This window comes from Lissotriton vulgaris, chromosome 10 (genome assembly GCF_964263255.1).
Source record: "Lissotriton vulgaris chromosome 10, aLisVul1.2, whole genome shotgun sequence".
NCBI lineage: Eukaryota > Metazoa > Chordata > Amphibia > Caudata > Salamandridae > Lissotriton > Lissotriton vulgaris.
The window spans coordinates 45,493,201-45,519,491 of record NC_141698.1 but is presented as its reverse complement, the minus strand read 5'-3'; the positions used below and the strand labels follow the sequence as shown (position 1 = coordinate 45,519,491).

At 40.9% G+C, this 26,291-nt stretch overlaps 1 protein-coding gene across 1 annotated transcript in view; it reads right to left on the bottom strand.

Moving 5' to 3' along the window:
- Positions 1-12,791: 12,791 nt before the first annotated feature.
- Positions 12,792-26,291, bottom strand: part of LOC147684537 (extracellular calcium-sensing receptor-like) — a 44,720-nt gene continuing 31,220 nt past the window's right edge. Inside the window, exons 5-6 of the mRNA XM_086939697.1 lie at positions 18,362-18,485; positions 12,792-13,696 (exon numbers count right to left, since the gene is read on the bottom strand). Coding sequence (XP_086795823.1) covers positions 12,792-13,696; positions 18,362-18,485 — 1,029 coding nt within the window. The remainder of the gene's footprint in view (positions 13,697-18,361; positions 18,486-26,291) is intronic.

The following is a 26,291-nucleotide window of genomic DNA, read 5'->3' as shown; positions in this document are numbered from 1 at the left end:
GGGGAGGGGATGGCAGATGGCAGTAGCGGTAGTGGCGACAGCCGTAAATGCGTATTCAAGCTGAATAAATCCCAAGACTGGTCCTGGCTTTCCCAGGCTTTAGGGTAGCCCTCAAACAACCTCGCACGAAAATAAATTAAATTATGACACAATCCACTGTCTAAGCATATGCTCCTGGAACATCCGGGGTCTAACAAGAGAGAAAATCGGACGATTAACTACAGACCTCCGGAACACCAATGTCATCTTTGCCATCTAAGAGACCTGGGCCCTGGAGAACACCATCTGGGAAGATTTCACTGTATTGGAATCCTTTGCCATACCATCCACAGCAGGTGGCCATGCATCAGGGGGCGTGCTGATTGCAGTGAAGAACACATTGGTCGCAAAATTAGTAATACTCTATAACGGCAAGTGCGACTATATCTTCATCTGCATTGAAATCAAGAGTCTTGTAAAAGGAAAAATCAAACAAAAAATTATTCTGGGATGCGTCTACTTGCATCCTACAAAAACAAAACGAGAGACCACACTAAGGAATATACTACCTATAATGAACAACTTGGAAACCCTATTCCCAAATGATTTGTGGCTGCTTATGGGTGACTTCAACTGTAATCTAATGGACATCGAGCCCACCAATTCTTCTCAATTATTATCAGCAAATGAAATGTGGGCAATCCCAGAGATACAAACTCAGTATCAGCGGAAGGATGCAAGTGGAATAAAACTAGCCACAAAATTAAATCAATCTGGATTGCGTATCCTTAGTGGAAGGATCTCTTTGAACCAACCAGCTGCATATACCCACACATCCTCCTCCCGTATGGCTACTTTAGACTACATATGGATTTCACTCACTGCTTTCCATCGGGTATGCCAGCTCCTGATAACACCGTCCCCTGACAGCGACCATGCCATTTTAACATGCAAGATTGCCCTTGGGAAACTACACCACCTGAATATCCCTATGATTGGAACAGAATCGGATCTCCAGAATGTAGGAAAATTGAGATGGTCAGAAGGAAACCGCAAAGCAATAGAGGCTGAAGTGGATAATCTTCTGTCCAAATGGGCTCCAGCTAGTAGTAACCTTTCGATACTATCATCCTGGGAAAACACACTGATCAACTTCAGAGATCAATTAGCCTTAAAACCAATAAATAGCCTTACAAAGGTCCTTCTGGCTTCGACATCTCTGACAGTGCAAAAACAACTTATAATCACTACAAAAAGCAAATTAAATAAGTTGCAACGTACCAACACAAATAATGAAAGTGAATACATAACTCTGAAGAGCAATATATCAGCCGCCAGAAAGGACTACAGAAAGGCCAGGTTCGCCCTAAAGAAAATAGAAGAAGAGCTACACTGGGCAACAGTCTTTGAGATTATAAAAACTAAAGACCAAAGAAAATTTTGGAATTGGGTAAATAAGGCCACCAAAGGTTTTAAACCGCCAACAGCGAATAATATCTCGCCCGCTGATTGGGAGACCTATGTCAAAACACTTTATACTGCTCCGTGCGCTTTAAATAACTATAGTAGTAGCCCGTCCTTGTTCGACCAATCAATTCCTCGGGATGACATAATTTCCTCCATCAAGATAACAACAGATGAAATTGCAGGAATAATTATGAAAATGCGTTCGGGAGACGCACCGGGACCTAACGGAATTCCCACTCAAGTATTCAAAGCCTCTTCCCAGAAATGGGCCATGATATTGCCCCCTCTTTTTGAGGCCGCAATACTTGGTGGTTCTATTCCGACTTCTTGGCAAGGATCACTCCTCGTCCCTTTTCATAAAAAAGGCTTGCGCTCTAACCCCGACAATTATCGAATGATAGCCCTGCTTGATGTTGACGGGAAGGCATACACCAGTGTCCTTTTAAAGGAACTTACAAATTGGGCAGAAAATAATAATCTTATTCCTTTTACTCAAACTGGCTTTCAAAAAGGCACCCACATCGTGGATAATTTGATTAGCATGGCTCATCTGATGGAAACCACCCTAGCGGCAAAAGGCAAATCTCTGTTCCTGGGATTCGTCGACTTTTGTAATGCCTTTGACAGCGTGAGCCGACCTAAACTGTGGGAAAAATTGGTAAGATGGGGCATCCCACTGTGTTTACTGAATGCACTGATAGCCCTGCACACAGACACCTGGGTTAAAATAAGAGTAACATCGAGGTGGTCTACTTCTAAAAAAATCTATACTAGTAGAGGCCTGAAACAAGGGTGCACCCTTGCACCATTACTCTTCAATCTGTACCTCGCAGATCTCTCCGAATGGCTGTCTCGCTCCAGAGCCTTTCCTCCTGGAATTGAACAAAGAAAAATTCAAACCCTGAAATATGCAGACAACACCATTCTCTTAGATCAAACCCAGGTGGGTCTTCAAAGACTGTTTAACTCCCTCGCCCACTACTGCAACACCAATATGCTCGAGATAAAGGTTACTAAAACTAAAACAATGGCAATATCTTCTACAAAAATAAAAAAGTATATGTGGTTTATTGACGGGAAACAACTGGAGACTGTCACTGCATATAAATATCTGGGCGTCTGGATTGATCATAAAGGGAGATCTTCTTCCCATACAACTGAGATGCAGGGAGTTGCCCGCAGCCTGGAGGGGGCTTTTATAAGAACGAAGGGCGCTCTAGACTCTCCGGATTTAGTCCCACTGACAAAATTGATAACTGCAAAATTTCTCCCCACAATCTCCTTTGGAGCCATAATTTGTAAAGATAAAATGAATAACTGGTTAGATAGAGTGCAATCATCATGCTATCGTAAGGTTTTTCGATTGCCAAACTCGACCTCTCACACCCAAATCCGGAAAGAATTCTCCCTATCTTCCATGCGATGGATCATGAGTGCGAGATATACCTCCTACTGCCTAAAAGCGAAACAAGCTAGCCCTCTTTCTTTAAAGAGTTGCATATGGTCAATGGTCAACAACCCAAAAACATTGTGGAATAAATATTTGACATTCTTCCTTGAATCTCTCAAAGCAAAGGACATATGGTCAGCTACCTTGCCGATGGAGGCGAAATCGAAGCTTTTAGTCAAACAAGCAAAAATCTTATCGAATGAGCTTTCCACGGCTCCTGGGCTTCTAAACTGTACGCCTCAAAAATCTCTGTTGTTTTATCTCGCATCGCCAATGAATCCTTATATAAAACTTCAATTAATGATATTCCGCTTCGGTTTAAAACCGCTGAAGGCATACAAGTTTGGTCAAGGATACAAGAAAGAAGCCTCCTCCCAATGCCGTTTTTGCAACTTGGAAGAGGAAAATCTCATTTATATCTTGTGTATTTGTCATCGCCTACGAGCCCAAAGAATCTTTTGGCTGAGACCAATCTGGCTTCTCCATGGCATCAGGACATGTCAAGAAGCACTTGATGCATGCATGAGGGGGGGGACTCACCTCAGATGGCGACACGCTTTGTAAAATTCATTACAGAAATTAACTCCTTGACCTTACCATCTGACCAAGTATGAGCTTTGTTCCTTTTAAGAGACATTTTCACTGTTCTTTTAAATCAACAAACCCATTGATTTTTAAACTGATTTGAAAATTCAATTCCTATAATTGCCAATTTTGTACGTGTATTTTGCAATGATTTTAATTAATTGTGCAAATAAAAATTGTACTTACTTACTTACTTGAAGTGTCTGTTAACTTATTTCTCTAGCACTTTTGATAGATACAGAAGTAGTACAATTGGTCTAAAGCTTGCTAATACGTATGATCATCAGTGGGTTTCATCTAAAACAGTTACCACCTGCACACACATGCTTCCAAGCCTTTAGAACCACTGCTATAATCGATTACATAGATTGTTGTTAACTGGATTTAGAATCTACATTGCTTTGCTAAAATATGAGGTGGATAAGGGTCCATCACAGAGCCTGGCAAACAGTCTAAAATTGACTGTACCAAAACATCATGCATGATTCTCTCAATGCAACATGCGTGGTGTATCCTATGTGGCATTCCTTGAAACAATCTCATAAGATTTTAGTCCTCTTTCTGTTTCTACAGTCACCATCTTGGGAAAACAACCATGGGGCATATTAGCAAGGAACCTCGTTAAAATTATCGCCAGGAAACTGCTGATAAAACGGCAATATTGGGCTTGCTAATATACATTATAGAATTCCTATAGAATCCCAGGTTAGATGTGCAGGACATCTAACCTGGGATTCTATAGGAATTCTATAACGCATATTAGCAAGCCCATTATCGCAGTTTTATCTGCAGTTTCCTGCCGACAAAACTGCGATAATTTTAACAAGGTTCCTTGCTAATATGACTTAGGTTTTGTGTGTTTACATTTTTATTCTTTCAATGATCCATTTCTTATTGTTGATAACTCCCTGTAATGTGAAGTTTAATGCTAACTTTGCACTGGTCTATGATTGAACTGTAGTGAAAAGTCTGTTGAGTCTAATTTCCCAAACCCTTTTAGCCCTGTTTTTGTTAGGTCAAGCCTAGCCAATGCGTATGTGCAGTCTACAAGACCTGCTGTAAACTCTCTACGGAGTGAAATCCCGCCTGCTGCTTACCATTGGTTCACTCCTGCTTCGTTGTTTTTGCTGGATCCTTATTAGTTGTTGCTCCCAATACATAACTTCTGTTTTTCGTTCAGGGGACGGGCCCACTACAGTTTTCTTACCCTGTAGGTGTGTATATGTTCCTTTGGGGACAATTTCTTTTATTTCCTGCTGGTTCGATGATATGGGCTTTACTTCCTGATGATTGTCATTTGTAATTTTGTTTCCGTTTTGCCATTGTTTATGTAATTTATTAACATAAAAATTCGCATTCAGTAAAGTAACAACCTGCAAATGTGATAACTACACTAGTGTAGCCATAGAAAAAGTGAAGTTTGAACAAGCACTGAAAGAGCGTGTAAACAAAACACACTCTCAGGACTCAGCCTCTGGTTCTCTCTGTTTGTGCATGCCAGGCATTGCATTTTTCCGAATAGGCAAATGAAATAGTTTTGGCATGATGTTGACAGTGTGATAATAGACATTCTGCGCTGACTTAATGTAAACTAGGATGAATAATGATGTTAAACGTACTGTGATACACAAAGAAAATATTATCTTAAGCAGGTTCACACATTTAAGAACATTTGTAAAATGATTACATTTCAAATGTTCTAAATGTATAAGGCGTACATGTGTTTAGCAAAGGTGAGCATTTGGTTTTAATCAGACATTCCAAAATGGCAGCTGGGCTTCCTTATGTTCCGATAGTTCATTCTCTGTGTCGGTGTCTGCTCCAGGAATGGCACCCAAGAGCAGTGGCTATAGTGCAGGGGAGGGTACCTGAATGTACAGGCAGCAGCTGCTGGAAAACCTTGCAGAACAACCAATCTTTACGGGTTACTGAAGAATCATGTGCACCCTGCGGAGGCAGGGAATGAGCATTGTGCCTGCGAGCTGAGCATTGCATTGCTGCACATCAACTCTTACGGACATAAGCACGACTCGGGCAGCTTTTGAGATGAGGCACGTGAATTGTAGTCGTTGCCACAAGCTCACACAGTGTGCTCAAGATTCACACAGATCTCAAGTTATCCAGCTCTGTGTGATACAAGTTGAGCCTGTCCGAGTTTTAGATGTGCCTTGTGAGACTTGTAGGCTTGTTTACACCTTTATAAAATATTGACTTCAAGGGCAGTAGTGGAAAGTAAAAACCTGACCTAGAGGACCTCCAACACGCATGGGTCTGGGAAACAGGAGGGCAGGCACTTGGCAGCCAGCTCATGACAGTACTGAGTACAATGTGCAAGAAAATGGAATGCACTGGTTTTCTCCAAGCAAAGGAGAAATAAACCAGAACATTTTACTTTTTAGCAGTTGCATTGTCTAAGACTTTGGCAAAGTGCAGATAGCACACTCCATACCTGGACTACTAATGAGGTAACAATGCAAGCCAGCATTACGTCTGCAAATTCCCAGGGCTCCTGCACCTCTCACCAGCTAAGATGCAGACAAAATCAATGATCTGTCCACCCATTAAGATCAATTTGGAGCCAGCAGAGTCTGCAGCTCCCTCTGTATTGAGTGGCACTTGCAGCGAGTAAGCCCATTGAGATGGTGTTTGCTCCACAAGGGTGAGTTCATCTAGAAGATATTCACTTACCTGACATACCAAAAAGTATGTTTAAGGGAAAACAGGATCTATGTGGACGTACTTAGACCTCCAAAATAGATCGTGAAATTACAGACGTTTTTAGGACTAGCCCACATATCCATAAGCAGGGGTCTGTTTGTCTTTAAGGGAGGACTTCTCAGCAAATCTTGCATTGATGTAAACTGGTGTTACAAGGTGGCGTGGTGGTGTGGCAGGCAGGGGTCATCAAGCAGCGTATGAACTGCAGAATATCAAGGTCTCTGCCATGGAAGGCTTCCTCTGACTCAAGCAGTATCTCAGGCACAGATGGACTCAGAGGCTACCTTTCCGGCCCATGTTAGTATGAAACCATGTGAAAGCTGCAGCATCTCTTCTACTAATTGAGATGCATGAACTGTGCCGGGATGGGCTTTCACTAAACCTATACGCTTGATGGGATTATGCAGCGCGCATGTCCATAAGGCGTAAGTCAGGATTCTATTTAGTGTTGTACACCTCGCGCACATACAGTGCCAGCGGCTAGAGAAAACCTCTCTCCACCACATTAGGGAAATATTGGGTCCGAATTTTGGGCCCGATTCACAGAACTAACTTAAGACAAAATCCTAAACTTACTACTTTTGGTATTCACAGAAGTTAGGATTTTGTCTTAAGTTAGTTCTGTGAATCGGGCCCTCTATGTTTTTTAAGTTGTTGTATTTACTGACAACAATTGGCATTTTTTATCAGCCTAGTGACTTGCAGATATTTGGCAGCCATCTAGATCCAGTTGGCTCCGGGTATGGCATTACAGGAGTTTTGTAAAAGAATGCACCAGCCATACAGTATAAATGGCAGTTTGGATAATATGTTAAAAGTATTTAATAGGAACCACACTCGGTTTCTGTTTTTTTTACTTCCTAGTTTTCTTGTTGTACAGATATATTGCAAGCTAGTTGCAAATAATAATGTTTTTTAGAATTTATTTTGTCAAAAAATATCCCGGCAGTAACATAAGGGATAAAAGAAATCCACAAATCAAGGAAAGGGTGCAATTCCACAGGTTGCTAATACAGGTCCCCTTACAACTCCACAGGGACATCTAGTAACAGCCTGTGGTACTGCACCCTTGCCATGCTTTATGGATTTGATTTTATTAGGTACTGATGAGATATTTTGTTGACAAAAAAAATCTAACAGACATTATCATTTGCAATGCCAATAGCTCAAAATTACACTAATGTAAGACCTATTGCATTGCAAATGCTTGTTTTTATAGTCGCCATCTTGGTGGCGCTATACATTCGCCAGCATTTTAGGTCTAGCTGTCTGACTGCAAAATAGATTTAACTGCAAAGACCTGCCAAGTACCATGCAACATGGGTCAGACAAATTCATTTTAGTGCTGGTGTCCACATCACCACACTAGAATGCTCTAGTCACGCTTTATAGACTTCTCCCTAGATGCGCCACGTTGTAAGTTTGAAGCATTTTTGAAACTGCCATTGCATCACACAAGTGAAGCATCGACAGCGTAAAAGTGATGCAAGGACTTGTAAATCTGCCCCTATGTATTTAAAGAAACAGCAAAAACTCACAAACACATCAGTATTTTTCCTCTGATATCCCCTGGAATGTTCTTAGGTGCTGCATGGAATAAAGCATCACAGTAAGGCAGTGCACAGTCACTTAGCATTCAAAACAGAAACTAGCAGCACCTTCATGGAATCCAATCAAATACTCCCAAACAGGTGGCAGTGGAAATGTTTCTGATTTCAGCCATGAAACCGAACAAAATGCCTGTTTTTTATTGTTTCATAATCTTAAAATGTGTCACTGTAAACTCTAAGGAGCTAAAAGACTTATGATTTAATTTGGTTAATGTAATAATTCTCATGTAAGAATTCTCAAACAGTCAGAACAGTGGGCTTGGGTTATAAAAAGTTTTTAAAAACCCAACAAACATCAAACACATAAGAAACAAGCAGGTTAGATCAATGAAACTGTAGTTGTTAATTATGTCACAGGAGCTGCACTCCCCTACATCCCCTAGCCCCTATATCCCATTAAAACAACATTTTATATTGCGCAAAATCAGCTCCACGGCCTCTGTGCCACCCTCTTCTTCCACTGTGTCCCCCTCTTCTGCTGCTGTGACTCCCTCTTCTGGCACCGAACCTCTGTCTTGCTCCATTGTGCACATTCGTCTGCCGCAGGGCCCCCTCTTCAAATGCGATGCAGTGCGTGCAACAAAATTTGTTTTATTTATTCATATGTTTACTTACCTGTATTTGGCCGTATTCCTTAGTTTACTACCCCCACCCTGCCCCTCCCCCCTGAACGTCACTGCCCGGCAGCACTCCCACCTCTGACCGCTACTGTTCCACCCCGCACAATTCAACTCCACACATTTTCAAACCACACCGCAATTTCCACATCATGCCACAAAATTTAACAGCGCACCACATAATTAAATTGTATTACAGAATTCTTTGGTTCCCCATTTGAGGAATTATTGGAGGTTACTTTGGTGTACTCTTTGCAAAACTAAGCTTTCTTATTATAACTGTCTCTGCTTTGTTTGACGAAGCAGAGTCTCTGATAATTAATGTAATTAAAATTAAAGGCCTGAGTTGGAGTTTGTCAGAGTACTTTATTGCAATGGTAATGTAGTACCCCTGTCCATCAAACTCATGGTCCACTCCCCATATTTAGAGTCAGGCAGAAAGGCAGGCTTATGCCACTAGATTAAAAGGTACTCTTTCAATGTAAATCTTTCTCTCAAAGCTGGAGGGAGTACAGTCCCTCAGATAAGCCATCATTCCATGCTCCTGTTCACAAAAGGTGTTTTTCTTTTTACTATCAGTTATTGGCAGTAATATCTTAGCGGTCAGAGACAGTAAGAATGAAAAAATGCCTTTTACACCTTGGAAGAAAGCTACCAATATGTGTGGGCAATAATCTTTTTTTTAAAAAACAAACTCCCGCTTTGGAGGTTTGTTTTTGCAAATGAAAAAACTTAAAGTTGGTGTAAGCTTTTGTCAGTAATGATTGATCCTCACCATACTTTTAAACAGCTTTGGCGATGGTTCATACAAATCCATAGAGTTTACAGCAGGGTCAGTTGTGAATTCAAAACTTGATGGACGGCGTCAATTACTCCGCCACCCTTACTGCCTTTACTTCATCTGTCAAAATCTAAATTGGGCCTTTAAATTCTCCCTGATGGAGTGATCATTCTCCTGGGCCCAGGGGTACTAAATTGTTACCTTAAGCAAAGTTTTTTTCAAGACAAAGCTTGTCTTCATACTATTAATGTGATTTGGGCAAAATCACATACACCCTGGATCACTCCCAATATTTCTGGATCTCTGATTACGTTTTTGTCATGTTGAGCTTAACAGTAATGGCTAAAAATCATTCTATCTTTATCCCACATAATCAGATTGGCGATGAACAAGGTCTTTCTTCCTGGTGTTTCCGAATGACAGCGTACTGTGCTAATCCACTTGTATTTGTATTTGTATTTGTATGTCGATTTGTAGAGCGCGATTGCTGCCCGGGGGTGTCCAAGCGCTAAGAAACCAACAGAACAAGAGGAGGTAGCCAGGGCGTTATTGGGCAGTATTGAAGAGGAATGTTTTTAGCTGTTTCCTGAATGAGGTAAGATTAGGATTTTTCCTTAGGTGGAGGGGTAGGGTGTTCCATAGCTTGGAAGCATTGTAGGTGAAAGTCCTACCGCCAGTTCTGGATTTTTTTATTTTGGGAATTGTGGCCGTGAAGGTCTGATTGGATCGCAGATTCCTAGTGGGAAGGTAGTGTGACACTAGGTTGCGAGTGATGAGAGGGCCCGTTTTCCAGAACGCCTGGTGCGCAATGCATAAGGCTTTGAATTGTATTCTTTGGGGAATGGGTAGCCAATGCAGTTTTTTCAGTCCATTTTTGACTGATTGACGTCGAGGAATCTGAAGCAAAGTGCGCGCGGCACAGTTCTGCACCGTCTGTAGTCTCCGTATCGTGTACTCTGGGGCGGCGAGATAAAGGGCGTTGTTATAATCCAGTCGTGACTGGATAAGGCCCTGAATGGCTACTTGTTTTGCCTCCATCGGTAGAAGATGGAGTACCTTCCTTAGCACTCTAAGGAGGCCGAAGCAGGTGGCTGCCAGTTTGGTGGATTGGGTGCCGAAGGACAGAGATCTGTCTAGCCACACCCCAAGGCTCTTGATGCTGTCCTTTGGGGCCGGAGGGGTACCCAGGCAGGGTGGCCATAGAGTGCTGAGGGAGTTAGGGTTGGCAGGGCCCAGGAGCATAAGCTCTGTCTTGTCTCCATTCATTTTTAATGAGGAGGAGGACATCCAGTCCTTGACTTCCTCTAGGCATTTCCTCAGCCCTCCTTTCGAGGTATGGTTGGCCTCCTGTGCCAGTGAGACCACTAGCTGAGTGTCGTCAGCATATGAAATGATCTTAATTCCATGCTGATGAACAACTTCAGCCAGTGGCCTCATATATATGTTGAAGAGCGCCGGGCTCAGTGAGGAGCCCTGCGGGACTCCACATTTTGATGGTCTGCTGGTAGAGGAAGATGTTCCATCAAATACTTGGACTGTCCATGAGTGGTATTTTTACGACAGACATATTTGCCAACCCGCTCACAAGCCCTCACATGAATGAGGTGGAAAATCGGGCTATTGAGAACGTGTTGAATATATTTTCACAGTGAGGACTGTGCTATTCTTCTTGAATACATTTGAAGAGGTTGCACATCAAGTTTAAGTAGTTCCAATTCATTGTCTTTGGCGTAGTCACGAGTGGTTCATTCTAAACAGTATGCACAGTAATGAGGAAGGTAGATGAGATGGTGGTAACATCTTCTTATCAGATCAATTCCTTACTTTATGTCCAAGTATTCAAAATCTCATCCCTAAGTCCTCTCAATAACTCATTGTGTTCTTCCCGCCATGTATCCTAAACTTGGTGCTACTAAGACGAAAAGAGAAACCTCTCATAACATCCTATACATTCCTAAAAAAGGGCATTGAAAAGTGTTATTTTCGAATATTTCTTGTATTCTACCTCTTTGAGGCTCTTTCAGTTCCAGTTCTGGTTAGATGAAGCTGCATATATTTGTTCTGCTGAGAGAGGCTCAAAGGGAAAGAGCCCAGACCATGGACAATTTCCTGTGAGCACGTTGCATGGTCATTTGAGCATATGAGGTGATGACACTTGAAAAGACACCTGAATACATTTTATTGTAAGAAGCAGCATACAACCATCAATTTTAAAAGTAATTTACCTCTTCTGCAACCTCACACATTTAGAGAAATCAAAAGATAGCTGGCGGGAAAAATATAATTGCATATTTTTATTTTTATGGAAACCATATCAGCTATACAGAGCAGACCAAAAACTCAAACATATCACAGTAGTGTTCATGGTACTCCATACAACAAAACATTTGGAGCCCAGCAGAGAGCATACTTTTCATGCCAAAGTTTTATGTTTGTATTTAGCAGTTTCAGTCTGAAATATACTTTTGTGAGCAGCATAAACAACCAAAACCTTAAAATGTACAAAATACAGAATGGGGTGATGAAACAAAAGACAGTGATTTCTGCAGAAAGTGCATGGTGAGAGATTGTGCAAAAACTAGTGCCTAGTAGGGTTGTCTTCTCCTTACAGTTGTTTATGGCAGCAACTTGCTTCATGCCTTCTCAATACCCAAAAGCTTTGAATTGACGGCTCAATCGACTTTCATATTTCTACAAAGCTTTTATGAAGCACTAACTTGTACCTGCATTAAAAAATAGCTTTACTGCTCCAAAGTTTTCCCATAACTACTCATGTCCAAAGAATAGGAAGCTTATTCATCTAAAGAAATGTATTCATGAGGGCATATCAGACGTGGTTAATCATACGTAGTGGTCTGCAATCTTCATTACAGTCTGCATACGACGTCCCCATACTATCTCTTTAATATGAAAGAGCAAGACACTGTAGATTTAAGCAGTGAATGGGAAGAGTCTTGAAACACATTGTAGATTGCTCTGAACAGTTAAAACATTTTAATGAATGAAACACATTTCTTTTGAGCAGGGGCATAGTAATATTGATGGTTGTATTGAATCAGGTCCTGTTATACGATTATACTATTATATTATAGAGAAATGCACTTATAGAGAAATGCATGGTATGAACATGTATTATATTGAATAAAACACCCTCTGTTGAGCAGTAAAGGATACTGCAGTTCATCTTGGAGTTCTGTCACCATGTAAAGAAACTTACTTTTGGTCTAGTTCCTTTACATGGTCCCAGAACTCCGAGATGGCTTGCAGGATCCTTAGACTATATGGTAGGGGTACTTAATCCCTTATATAACATTAGGTAAAGTCTGACAGCATTGAAGAACTGCACTGAAGCATATTTTTGCAATTGATACATTATAGTGTAGAAAATGAACTTTAATACATCGCAATCCTTTTCATTTGTACGTTATATGATTTTTGCAAAAAATCCTTCAAAGTGGTCCTATATCTGTACATATTGAAATTAAAAGCGACTAACAGTTGAGTTCAGGATGTATCAATTCAATTAGAAGTATAATAACATAAAAAGCCCCCATCCTCAATCAACAAATCTTCTTCTCCAGTTTTCACTTTTCTGCTTTTGTTCTTAAAGATTCCTTTGTGTTCATCTCTGGCCTCAGAAAGATGATGTAGATCTTTGGTGCAAAGATACAGAACAGAAGACCAGCACCAGAAGATAAGATTGCAAAAACCTCAACAGCTACAAGGTATTTTCCTTTTGTGCTGAGATAAGCAGGGATAAAAGAGAGCCAGACACTGACAAACACCAGCATGCTGAAGGTGATGAACTTGGCTTCATTGAAGCTGTCTGGCAAATTTCGAGCCAGAAAAGCAATGCCAAAACCAATGCTAGCCAAGAACCCCAGAAACACCAACATACAATAGAACATCAATATTGAACCCTCATTGCATGTAGCTTCAATTTTCCAATTGCCAGTGCCATTGTTAAGTTGTGGGAATGGCGGTGACGTCCCTAGCCAGATAAAGCCAAGACTGCACTCAATGAAGGAGCAGGACAGCACAATGGAGTAAGAAGTCCTGGGGCCCATCCATATTCTGAACATGCTGTTGGGTTTTGTAGCCCTAAAAGCAATTATCACCATGGTGGTTTTAGCCATCACGCAGGAAACAGCAATTGAGAAAGATATTGTGAAGATCACCTGTCGGAACATGCAGGTCACTCTCCTTGGCCGACCAATGAAAACCAAGGAACAGAGGAAGCACAGCATAAGGGCAACAAGAAGAATATAACTGAGATGAAGGTTGTTCGCTCGTACAACTGGGGTGTGACGATACCTGATGAAAACGCACAAAACTGCAGTAGCATTAATGAAGAACAGAATTGAAACTAAAGCAAGGATGAAACCTAGAGGTTCTTCGTATGACAAGAAATCAATAACCTTTGGTATGCATTTGTCTTTTCCACTGAATGTCCACTGGTCTTCTGGGCACTTCAAACATTCTAAGAAGTCTGTGGACAATAGCAGATATATCAATTAAAATTTAAAAAATATATGTACCACGGTTAACATAACACATGCACCACTTGTAACTTAATATGTGTGTTTTTCTGTGAGAGGAGGCATTTTTACAGTAGTCAACAAACTTTTGAATACAACTCTTTTTTGGTCTGAAGGAATAAATATATATCTGCATGGGTGACCATTGTAACACACAACACAGCAATGAGAGGTCTTGCCATTCAACATCTGCACATGCATTTTATAGGTCAGGAGATCTGAACGTTGCCAATTTTTTATTTTCTGCTCCACCCATGCTGTTGTTCACCACTCTTAATGCCAGAATTTGTCAGCAGTACTCACTGCCAGATTTTGACATTATGGAAGGATAGCAGTGGGTCGTACCATTTCAGAGCTACACATTGTCAAATATTTACCCCTCTCTGAGTTTCTCAAACATTGCCCTTTGACCTGTGGTGCATACACAATAGATTGCAGGGGGTGATTACCAGGAGGCTCTCACTGATCCCATATGGGAGACAGTAACCTTGTTACATAAAAACCAGCAGAGATATCAAATTACCTCAATGACACCCTCCAAGAAAGGGGGATGTCTAGCAAATCCTTGGACTTGTTGCATTATATGTTGTGAGGAGCCCTTGCAATGTTTACTCTAGATTAAACAAAACACTTATCCTAAGATATCTTGTCATTTCTTTCTCTGCTGAATAAATTGATGTGCCTAGCCCAATTGTGTTGGTCCAAATTTCTAGTTCCTTTCTATGCCCCTGTAGAGACACCTATTAGAACAGGTCTTGGCCAGCAGCAATATTAAATGTGCTGATGCCCACCACCTCTACGTTAACGTCGGTGCTACCTCCTAAACTAGCAGGCAAGACAAAGCTTGGCTATAGCACAGTAATGGTGTGGCAACGGCAGGGCACAGCATGCATGTTTATTTTATTAAATTCTCAGCAAATATGGTTGAGTTCAGAGTTAAAAGTGCCGTTTAATTGACATGGATCTGAGGATAAATACACATGTTATTACACACAGGCTCATCTATATCCTAAATGTTCAATATCTTGCTTCCATTTGTACCACCATCAAGGTCTTGAGACACATTATAGACTGCTCTGAACAGTTAAAACATTTTAATGACCGAAACACATTTCTTTTGAACAGGGGCATAGGAGCATTGATGGTTGTTTTGAATCAGGTCCTGTTATACTAGTATACTATTATATTATAGAGAAATGCATTTGGCTCAAAAATGTGTTGCCTCCCACAGGTTTTTGAGATGGAAAACAATGGATCTGACTGAGAATAATATTTTTTTTAAAAACTAAATACGTGTAGTATAGAATTTTGGAATGGCCTCAATCCTGTGGTATACCAACCGCAAGAGTGCTCAGAAGTAGAATGCTTTTTGGAATACTTAAACACAATATTCATTAGAGTTTGCGTAGCGGAGTGAAGCCACTGTCACTATGTTACATCACAAAACTATTGATCTCTTGTGTATCATCGGGGGGCTCTCTGGTACTGACCTTACAGAAAAAAGTTACCTTTGTAATACAGCATTTGCACAGTGAAAAAAAAAATGGTTCTGAAGAAAAAGGATGTCTAAGTGAGTTAAAAAGATTATCTCAGCATACTCTGTTTGCTGGGGAAATCCTTATGGAGTTGAGATAGGCTCAGGAGATCCTGACTCCATTCCAAAGGGTAAACAGTGAGCATCTGCAGCCTCAGTGATACATCACAAAAGACTTCCATACAGAACAGGGGAACATTCAGACAGATGTATCACAACTAAGGGCCGTATTTAGAGTTTGGCTGCGTACAATATCCACCAAAACTGGGTTGATGCCATGTCCATCATATTCCAACTATTATGGACATCAATATAGTCTTAATACAGCAGTCAGGACTTTCACCTCATTTCAATCTACATCCACCCAACTCAAAATAACTCCCTAAGTCTTTAATGCAGCAATCAGATCTTCTTGCCTTTCAATAGAGGGAGAGATGCCTGCAGTTGCTCAGGCAATATGCATAAGGAATCTATCAAAGCTGCAAATGTTGCAAAATGCAGGCTATCCTGACAATGCTTCCGTCTCAAAGGTCCATGCATGTTGCATCTGGCACAGCTGTAGGGTTTTGAGGTGCTTGGCTTCTAGTGGCTTAGGAAGATGAACCCTGCTATGCTGCTCCACCTTTAATATTGAATATCAAGCTAGTGATCAATTGTTTTTCCACTAACTACATATGCACCTACTTTTGTAGCTATAACATGAAATTACTTGGGGTTAAGTCGACAAAAGAACAGCTCTTTCAATACTTCTACTGGTGCAGCATGGGTGTTGCAAGTTATAGGTCATCCTGGGACTATCCCACTTGTCATGTAAGTTTAAAGTAAAGTGGACAGCACGAGGTTCACTCTGTTAAGTTTTCAGTGGTTAATATTCTTTGTTTGTGAAAAGAAGAATGGATGTTGTCACCTCTAGTCTTCAACTCCCTCATGCAATAAATAGAACCTGTTTTGTCATGAACTATGGCACAATATATGTTGAGGTGGATTTGTTGAAACATACTTTGGCATAGATTGTGGGTGGATCTCTTCTCAGAATAGTTTCCGGAGTTGTAATTACCAGGAAGGTGGTTTTTAATCCCAAAAAGGTGATATGTAAATTGGAGTTGGGCGTAATTCACATTCCCCCAATAACATTTTTTAAAAGTTTACAAATATTGTAAAATGTTGCACGATTCCAAAACTTTTAAGTTGTGCCAGTTCCAAGATTTGTGGACTTGTCACTGCAAGGTCTCAGAACTGCTCTAGTGTTTACCTTTATTAGGTGTGCCCCATAGAGAATTTGGCTAAGCACCCAATTAAATTTACACATAATTTAATATACACACAAAATTAGATCTATCTTCCCACCCCATCTGCTCCCTTTTGTAGATAGTGGGTACCCTGGAGTCAGAACAGCAGTTAATAATGTATTTCCAGCAGATGAAATACATTCGCATTATTTGGATGATTCTGACTCTTGTGTGCACTGGGACATCTGGTAATTCTTAATATTGAAATCACAGATAGAATCTTAATATTCTTTGCGTTATGTAGTTTGTCCGCTTTTAACTGTAGTCATACTTTCATATCTTAGTGCGTGTCTTATGGTTTTATTTCTGGTTATGGCTTCTGTGAACTGAAATTCACAACTTGAACTGCTTACTTCAGGGGAAATCTTTTTTGAATTATTTATACTTTCTTCTCTCCAAAAATATATTGACAAACTTCCTGCTGGAGATCATCTCCTCTGCCACTCCTAGTTTTCAATATGAAGACCTCTGTCAGTGTGGAAATCTTCACAAAGTGATGCATACAATTTAGTGGCAAATGTGGATGGGTAAAATGAACTTGGGTAGAAAATGGGGAATACTTACTTCTAAAAAGGTGAGCTTAAGGAAAGTTCAAGAGGGGGATTTAGGGAGAGATGTGCTATTGGAAAACACACACCCACATAAGAGTAAGACAATTGAAATTCACAACATGTTCATTTACATCTAGTAAATTAGGAGTACTGACAAAAAAGGCTTTTTTTACTTCGGCTCAGAGATAGAATAAGTTAAGAACCACACCTTGCCAGCTACTGATACTGCAAAACACTCCCATAAGAATCATTCATGACAGGATTAACACTAACACATAGGAAAATGTACAATATATTAAAAACGAAATTAAATACATTTTAAAATATAGTTTTAAAATATTTTTTTTTAATATTCAATTTTTAAATTAAACCTTAATTTCCAGTGTACTTTATAATAATACATTCAAATCTATCGTAATTCATAACTCACTATTTAAAAAAAGGGGGTGAAAGAGTAAAATGAAAATGTACTTTCATTTAAATTAAAAGAAAAATATCTAAATGTATTTAATTTAAAACGTAATTAAATAATAGGTTGGGTTTTAGTGCAGGGTGTTGCTCCAAGTTAATGTAGTAGTTGTAGGTAAACTGCAGTAAAGGAAGCTTGATTTAATATTTAAACTATGGGTGGTTGGATGTGAATACCCATGCACCACAAATGGAATATCCCCTCAGCGCTAATTAATGCAAAGCAGTGCTAGGCGCTGATTTGCATTACTTGCAAGTGAATTTCCAGCACAAAAAAAGTTTTCAGCTGGAAAGTAAATTGAAAAAATCTAATTGTGTCCATCTCTGTCACTTTTATGATGATAATTTTAGTAAATATACCCCTGAAATGCATTACAATAAACATCTGTTATCACACACTACAATTACATGTTTTAGTACTTTAATGTTGTTAGTTTGCTGTGTACATGTACACACTTGCCCTACATGAGATACCATCATTTTTTACAGGTTGACAGCATGTGTGTGCATATGCAAATAATCCCAATTACCTTTTATTGTTCACTGTATATTTCCCCTTTATCTTTGCTCTTGACCCACCGCACAGGATAAGCCCGAAATTAACTTACTGTGTGAAACTGCAATATTAAATATCCCCTTCAAAATCTGAAGCTGTTGTACTTTTTCCATCTTTGAATGTCTCATTCAGGAAATAGTATAGCATAAATTTAACATCTTTAGCCATTTTTGGTGATAACTCTCTGATATGGTATTTTGCAGTCTTTCTGAACCCACCTGTTTGGTTCGAAATGCTCCCATCAGGACATGGCACACAGAGGAAACAGCATTTGGGACGTCCTTTAATGGCAGACTTCCTGTATCCTGGAGCACAGCTTTCACTGCAGACTGATAGAGGGGCCTAGAATGATAACAGAGGTAGGATAATTCTGTAGCCAGTACATTAAAGGTGTCATGCTGCTTCTTATGAAAATGTTGGACCATTGATATAGCTCGACTCCCAATATTGGTTAAACTTCAACCCTTTAAAGCTGCAAACCTTCTTGGTTATTTAGATAAATGTTTTGAGCTCCAAAACAATAATCTTTACCCTGATTTTTTATATTAGACCCAAAATAGAAAAAAAGAGATACAGTATTCTCTCTGCAATGATTGCCCACTGGTATTGTTTACCAAATACACAGCAAAGGGCGCTCCAGTAATTCATAGCAGTAGAGCAAAAGGGGCAGCCAGATAAATAGGACTAATATATTAGGGTAAGCAAAACTGAAAATATGGTTTTGGAAAAAAGCAGAACGTTTGTGCAGAACTACACATTAGCTCCATGCAGACCACTGAGGCCTCACATGGCCACAAAAATGGTCTAGGCAGTTTGGGTGTGAGGTGGTTACAAACCAGTACAAGCAGAATGGAAAACACATAGGGCTTGATTTCAAGTTTAAATGTTGTTAGACTGGTGTTCTCCTAAACATTTTGCCCACTTACCTCCAATTTTTGCTGAAATAAAAAGTTGTTGGCCTTAGGACCCTGTGCACTTTAGCAATATGGTACCTTACGTATGAACAAAGCCATGCCACTTCAATCACTGAAGACTTACTGGGAGACAACACTAGACATGCAAGTGGTGGACACACAATCTAAACTATAAATAGAAATGGCCAAAAATCTCTACCAATGCTAAACTTAAGTATACACAGTTTAACTACCTTCATCATACCTATCTCACTCCTGCTAGGATAGAACAAATGTACCTGGGGACCGGGAGGCTTGCCCACGCTGTACATCTGCTGAGGCGGATTTCATACACATATTGTGGAGTGCACCTCCATCAGCTCATTTTGGGATGAGGTACTCTTCCATACCTCAGAGATATTGCATTACCGCTTACCAAACAGGTGCATTGTATACCTGGAAAACCACATGAGCTGCTAAATGTGAAGCCCCAATATGTTTATTCACCTGGCCCATGTTCTGACCAAGAGGAACCATGGGTTGGAATTCTTCTTTTCCTCCTCCTACACAGCTGTGTCTCATTGATCTGCGCTCTGGAATACTGGCCGGGACCGGCTGTGCAGGTTGGCTATGGGACATAGTGGAATGACCAGGCCCCAAGGCCAGGATTCACATGTGGCTGCAGTGGAAGTCAAATCGTACAAGAGTCCACCCTAAATGATAGGCCATTAGTGCTGCCCTTCGGCTGCGGAAGGATTTGTAGGATTCATGGGAGTTGCTAGTTTTTCAATTAGGCTCCTCTGACCCGAGGGGTGCCGTCGCCCATCCGCTTGTATACTGCCCTTTGCACTGCTGATATGCCCTATCCTTTGTCTTTTCACTGCCGTATCATCCTGGCTGGTCCACTGTCCCCTGCTCATTCCCCTCTGCTGCCTGATATAGGTCCCACCCACCTTCTACAGCATTCCCCCCTCTATAGCGCAGGGTGCGCAGGATCTCCCCCCCCCATGGAAATGTGGCCTATACCTGCACACTGATAACGGATTGAGCCACTTGCTCCTTCTTTCTTTGGTATGTGAATTTATGGTTATCCAATGCCTGAAGTCAGCAACCGCACATTTTTGCACACAGTAGTTTTTACTAGAGATTACTCGTATATGTCTGTATTTTTCTGCTAAACCACATTCAACCACATTACTGGGACTGTCAGATGCTGTAACTAAATGCTGATCTTTACTAATGCCGACTGCATATATGCTATTCAAATGCCATTAAAGACGTATTCATAAAAACTGTATAATCACTTAACCAAAGTTTTTTCTCTTTTATATGAAGTTTTCCTGATAACAGGCTTCAATTGAAGTATGTGTTTAACCTTGCAAGTAGAATGTTTCCTTCCATTTCCGAGTGCACTATCATGCTTCTTGTTAGCTAGAGAAAGACTCACTATTTGTATTAAACAATTGATAGCAAGCCTTGTGGGGAGAACTTTATCGCATACCAGGATGGAGGGATGTTCAAGATTGAATGCCGCAGTTCCAGTTTTGATAAGATAGAAGATTTAAGGGAGTGTGCTGATACTCTCCACTGTCAACAATTTGGTTGGTTCCTGGTGACATTAGGAGAGATAAGGATGTTTTTCAAGCTACTGTTATTTTAATTGGTGTTTTCATAATGAGTTTGGAATACTTTTTTCAACTCTTAGAGAGAACTGAGCACTCGCTTGTTGGTCTATCCCTAACGTGTGAAGCTTTATGCGGAACACTCATTCTATTCTGTCAAACATCTACTGAAGTTCTATTCAATCCTGACACCTTCTATGCTTCCTTGATAGGAATTCCATTTAGCAAATCAATTCTCTATCTGTATTTAAGATAAATAGGAGCAGTTTCTTTGTGAAAGACCTGTTTGCAATTATTTTTTGTATTCTTGTTGTGGATATTGCTATCTTGTATCTCATATTAATATGCCTCAACATAATGAGATAATTTCAGTGTGCAAACTATGTTATTGTATTTTGTGAATTTAGCCCTATGCTGTCAATTTATTGGATTGATAAATATTCTAAACTAAATCCATTTAATCTTAACATTTGGTTTCTAGTCCTTGTTGCGGATCCATATTGACTTCACAACAGTGAAATGTACTTTGGACGTTTGCGCCTTTACAGCTCTTTGTGTCAATTAATAAAGGTCCATACAACCATTGGGGTAATAACTTAGAGGATGGTACAAAAAGATTAAGATGTAAGTACGAATGTGCCATCAGAGGATAAAGTGTCATATTTATTTGGAATTTACCATTTTAAATTCATTAGTTTGGAAAATACATGAGCATTTGCTACCTTACTATATGTCTCAGATAAATAAAGGGGTGATAAAATGTTTTAAGGCTAATGGTCGATGGCACCTTGAAACCAGCTTAATTTGGGGATAAACCACATGTGATTTTGCACCATTTTGTAGCACAAAATGCATCCTTGCTTCCTGTCAGGAATCCCAGAAGCCTCAATTGCATTCACTGGTTAGAAAATTATGCTGGTGTGTTGTGTGGGCAAAGTTTTGTTTTTCAAAAACGAGCTTTCTAAGCATGAGTTTGTTAATGAGTTACACCAGGACTGCCATGTATTACATAGGGGCATCTTATAGGAATATCTAATGAGGTTTGCTCTGCCATAAACAGGATTAGATAATCATCACTGTGACCTGACGGTCCTGTGAAAGACTGGTTATCACGTCAAAGGTTTCCCACAACAGAGCCAACTGAACTGATCTATCAGGTACTGTGTGGTTATCCATCTCTAAATGTGAAGAGGAAAACATGAGTTTGGTGTTTTTTCCTCATGGTTTCTGCTTTTCCCAAATTTCAACTAACTCTCTTAGGCCCACATGCATCCAAGGAAAAACCTGTCACAAACGGGCACATTCTCAGAATCTGCCCCTATGTGACCGGTACTTTTGCATTTGGGATGCATCATCTCAAATACAAAAATGGCAATATCAGAAATCCCAATATTGCAATTACTTAAATACAATACAATAAAGTATTAAGGATTGTAATTTACTGTCAAATGAAAGGTGATGGTAAATTGTGATTTCCTTGAAAAAAGCACCAAAGTGCTTTTTTCACAGTCCCACGTTAAACACACACATGCCCTTGGGGCATGTGTGTGCGCACCATGAGTGCACATATCAATTTCAGGGGTGCAACAGGGTGTCCTTTTGACACCCTTGCACCCTTGAAATTGCATGCACTATTTGCGAGTACCTTTTGGATACTTGCAAATTGCTCATGCAATTTTCTATTCATTTCTATGGGCCTGTAGGCCCATAGGAATGAATGGGAAGCCATTCCTTAATTGTGAGTCAGAATTTGTGAGTCGCAATTAAGGAATTTGTAGGAATCACTATTTTTTTAGCGATTCCTACATGCATAGGTTTTTGCGACTCTTTATTAGCGAATCCTTATTTTTCGCTAATAAGGAATCGCAAATGACATGTTTGATGCATGTGCCAGTTAGTCTTTTTGTCTCTGTCTTTCTTCTCTGTGAATTTAAGTCTCTTGAATGCAAATTATTTCTCTCTTTCCCTTTTGTAGTTCACTTCTTTCTTTCTCTGTCCTTCTTCAGCTTCATCTCTGCCTGTGCCTCTGCCTGATGTATCAGATGTTTACTTCTGCACATGCAATCACTACCTTTTTCTGGCTCTTGCTTCTGTCCTGTTCCTTCCTCTTACTACAACTTTGTTTTCAATTGCTACTCAAACAATGATTATCTCTCTGACATAGGAGGCATGAGAGTGAGAATGTTGATCTGATCCAGCCCGTCCTTCCCAATACAAGCAGGAAATTTCTTTGTGGTCACCCAATCCTGTAAAAATTCTCATTGAATCTTGTCTTGAACTGTCACAAGTACTGTCCCCGTTCTCTGAGGCTCAGTAAACCACAGCGCAATGAAACCGCCAGGTGTACGCGCGCTTTAGAAATGATTTAAACTCAAACACACTGTCATGGGAGCCTCCTGGGCTGCATATTTGCCTCTTGTTGACACTGGTGTAGCCTTCCTCAACTTCAACGTGGGACGGCCATCCAAGAGGCCATATCCTTTAAGTAGCGCACCTTCTGCCTCGGAGCTCAGCTATAGCTATCCAATCTGCCTAAGGTTGTCAGACATTTTAAAAGTTTCAAGCTTCTCAAACCTATTTTCCTGCAAAGTAATGGCACAGGCTTGAAGGTGGGGCATTATTCATCCATGCTAGACCTCTTTCCCAGTGATTTTACTGCAGAGGTAACAACTACGGGCCAGATGTATGACCATGTAATGTTGCGGTGCACAAATTGCGCTCAATTGCGAGGAATTACATGTACAACAGTGTCAGAGACACTAATGGGGTCGCAAAATGCAAGGCTCAGGAATAATAATGAGCCACTCACAATTTGCAAGCCCATTTGAAATGGCTGGCCTCCCAGGGATGGTGGCCTGTTGGGCTCAGCAGACCTCCATGTCTGGGACTGCTTTTCAATGAGGCAGGTATTTTGTTTAAATGCAGCCCATTTTCCATAAAGGAAAACGGATGCATAAAAAAATATATTAAACGTTTTTGTTTCATTATTTAAGGGCATGCAGTGGTACATGGGACCACTGCCTGCCGCTAAAAAATATTTTCACATGGATTCCCAAAGGGGAAGGGGTCCCCTGGGTACCCCTTCCTGTTTGCGAATGATTTAACACCTACTTGAGGTAGATGGTAAATAGGGCTCAGGCTCGCTATTAGGAATGGACGACCTTGAAATGCCATTTCCTAATAACGAGCTGCAAATCCTAATTAGCTAGTCGCAAATAAATTGCAACTCGCTAATTAGGGTTGGTACATGGCCCTTAGGTTTTTTTGCCTGTGCAAACGGTTCGCAAACCCGTTTGCTCATGCAAAAATATATTGTACATCTGGCCCTACATCTCTTGTCACAATGTCATCTAGTCTGGTCTCCTCTGCTGCAATTTTTGTTTCTGCATTATCCACCTTCTTGTTTAACCTGTTCTCTGATGACAAAGGCACCCTTTTGCCCAGGCACAAACCCGCCAAAGTGGTTCTATAACATCACAGTCAACTGCCTCAATCAAAAGAAGCTGTAGCAGATGGAAGATGTTATCTGTGGGTGGAGCTCTTAGGCTTCCTTGCAAGTGCTTCAGTGAGTCCCGGCTGGCAGTTCCTTTGATATTTCTCCTGTAGCCACCAATAATGGATGAGTAGGGTGAAAATATGGCCAGATCTGAATGCTTTCATTTATCCTTTATTTGTTGAAAGGGCTTATATAGCCATCCAACCAGGTGGGGGGGGTTCACTCCCCCACTAAACAATGAGCTAGTAAGGGAATATGAGGCCTTGCAGAGGGTGAAGTGGAAGATAGGTCTTCTGCACCTAATTACCCCTCGGTTCTCTGGGCCCTGGACCTTGTAAACTTTGCACTTGAGGACACTGATACAGCTGCAAGCCTTTGACTTTGTTTGATGCCACAGTGCACAGACATGGCCTGCCCTCCAGCCTCTCACATTTGGAATCGTGTCTCTGTTATGATGGTGCAGCAGCAGACCACATTTTTCAATTCCCAGATCAGAGGTGGACATGATTTGTAGGGAAAATCTCCTGGCTGGAATGAGATCAGCACTCCCTAACGGATCAGGAGAAGTTGCATCATATCTGCATCACTGAATATTTTCAGGTCAAGAATAGCGTAGTATTTTGAATAGTATGTGGGAGGCAAAGTTGATGACTTTGCCAATAGTACTACAGGTGTGTAGTGGTCAAGAGCTGTTGCATAATTTAATGTTGCTAGGACAACAGTGTTCATACGGGTTTGACTGTGAAGATATGGTGAGGATGAAACTTAGGGGCTCATTAGGATTGCGGTTAATCCGCATCCTCCGGGCTGGCAGAAGCCACCGCCGGCCCGGAGGATGCGTATTAACCACTGCGGACAGAAAAAAGACCCCCGCCAGATTAGGATGGCTAGGGGATCTTTTTTCCGTCCGCCACTTTTCCGCCGCGGTCGCCTTCCGACCGCGGCGGGAAAGCTCTAACATGGCTGGCGGTGTCTATCAGACACCGCCAGCCATATTAGGATGGAGGCGGTCCTATGCCTTTCCACAAACACAAACAACAACAAAACTCCTTAGCACACGTATATCAAAGTATAGTAGAGTGTAGGTGTTGCCACCAGTTAAACACAATTGCAATACGTAGTCCTTGATAATACAGATATTCAATTTATTCTTGAATGTTGCAAGTTCTCCACACAGCCGACACGTGTTTCGTCGTGACCGGGAGTATAACCCAACGACTTTTTCAAGGCTGTAGAAGTTCAAAATAAACAAATATGTTGCCATTTCTTGTACATATTCTATATTATACATTGTGCTGTTTGTTCAAAATTGCACCAGTCTTGTGGCCCCTGTCATGCAGAATGCACCTCAAGTATTCAATTTCATAGAATAAATGCCATATTATATACATTTCTTTTTCTTCAGTGAACAAGTATGATCCACATCTTGATAAGGTGTCATAATGACAGTATTCAAATACCCACATATCTTTTAGTTTAAAATCACATTTGTTTGAGTATCAAATAGATGTTCCTTAACACTTTATGTGTTAAGGAGTTTTGTTTCTGTTTTGAAGCGCTGGCTCATTATTGGAAGGATTAGGTGGTTCCTTCTACCTTATAGCACCGTGAGAGATAAAAATCCATACTAAAAATAAAACTGTGAGACTGTCTAGGTGGCGCCAGTTAGCCTATATCAAACCACTGATTTGGACATAACTATGCCTTTCCACTGCGGCATTTCTGCAGTGGAAAGGCATACAGACTTTTCTTTGGGGGCCAGTTATGGGCCCCCAGGGGTGAAGGGAGGGTGGGGGGTGCACATGGGGGGTACCTATGGTACCCCCCTGCCTTTGCGTGCACAAAGTGGCAGACACCACGTGGTGCCTGCAGCTTCGTGCATGCAAAGGAAACCATGTTGTTTTTAAATTGCGGCGTGTGCTGCTTCAAGCAGCACCCACCACAATGTTAAATATACAGGATGTGACCGCCAAGGTGGCGGTCACATCCTAATCTGCACGGAGGGACCGCCGCTGCCCCTGCGGACGGTCCCTCCTACCATCCTAATAGGCCCTAAGTTAGTAAGTTATAGTGGGTGGAAATGGTGCAGGGGCACTAAAGATGAGAATGAGGTTTCAGGTTGAACACCAGAAGTATG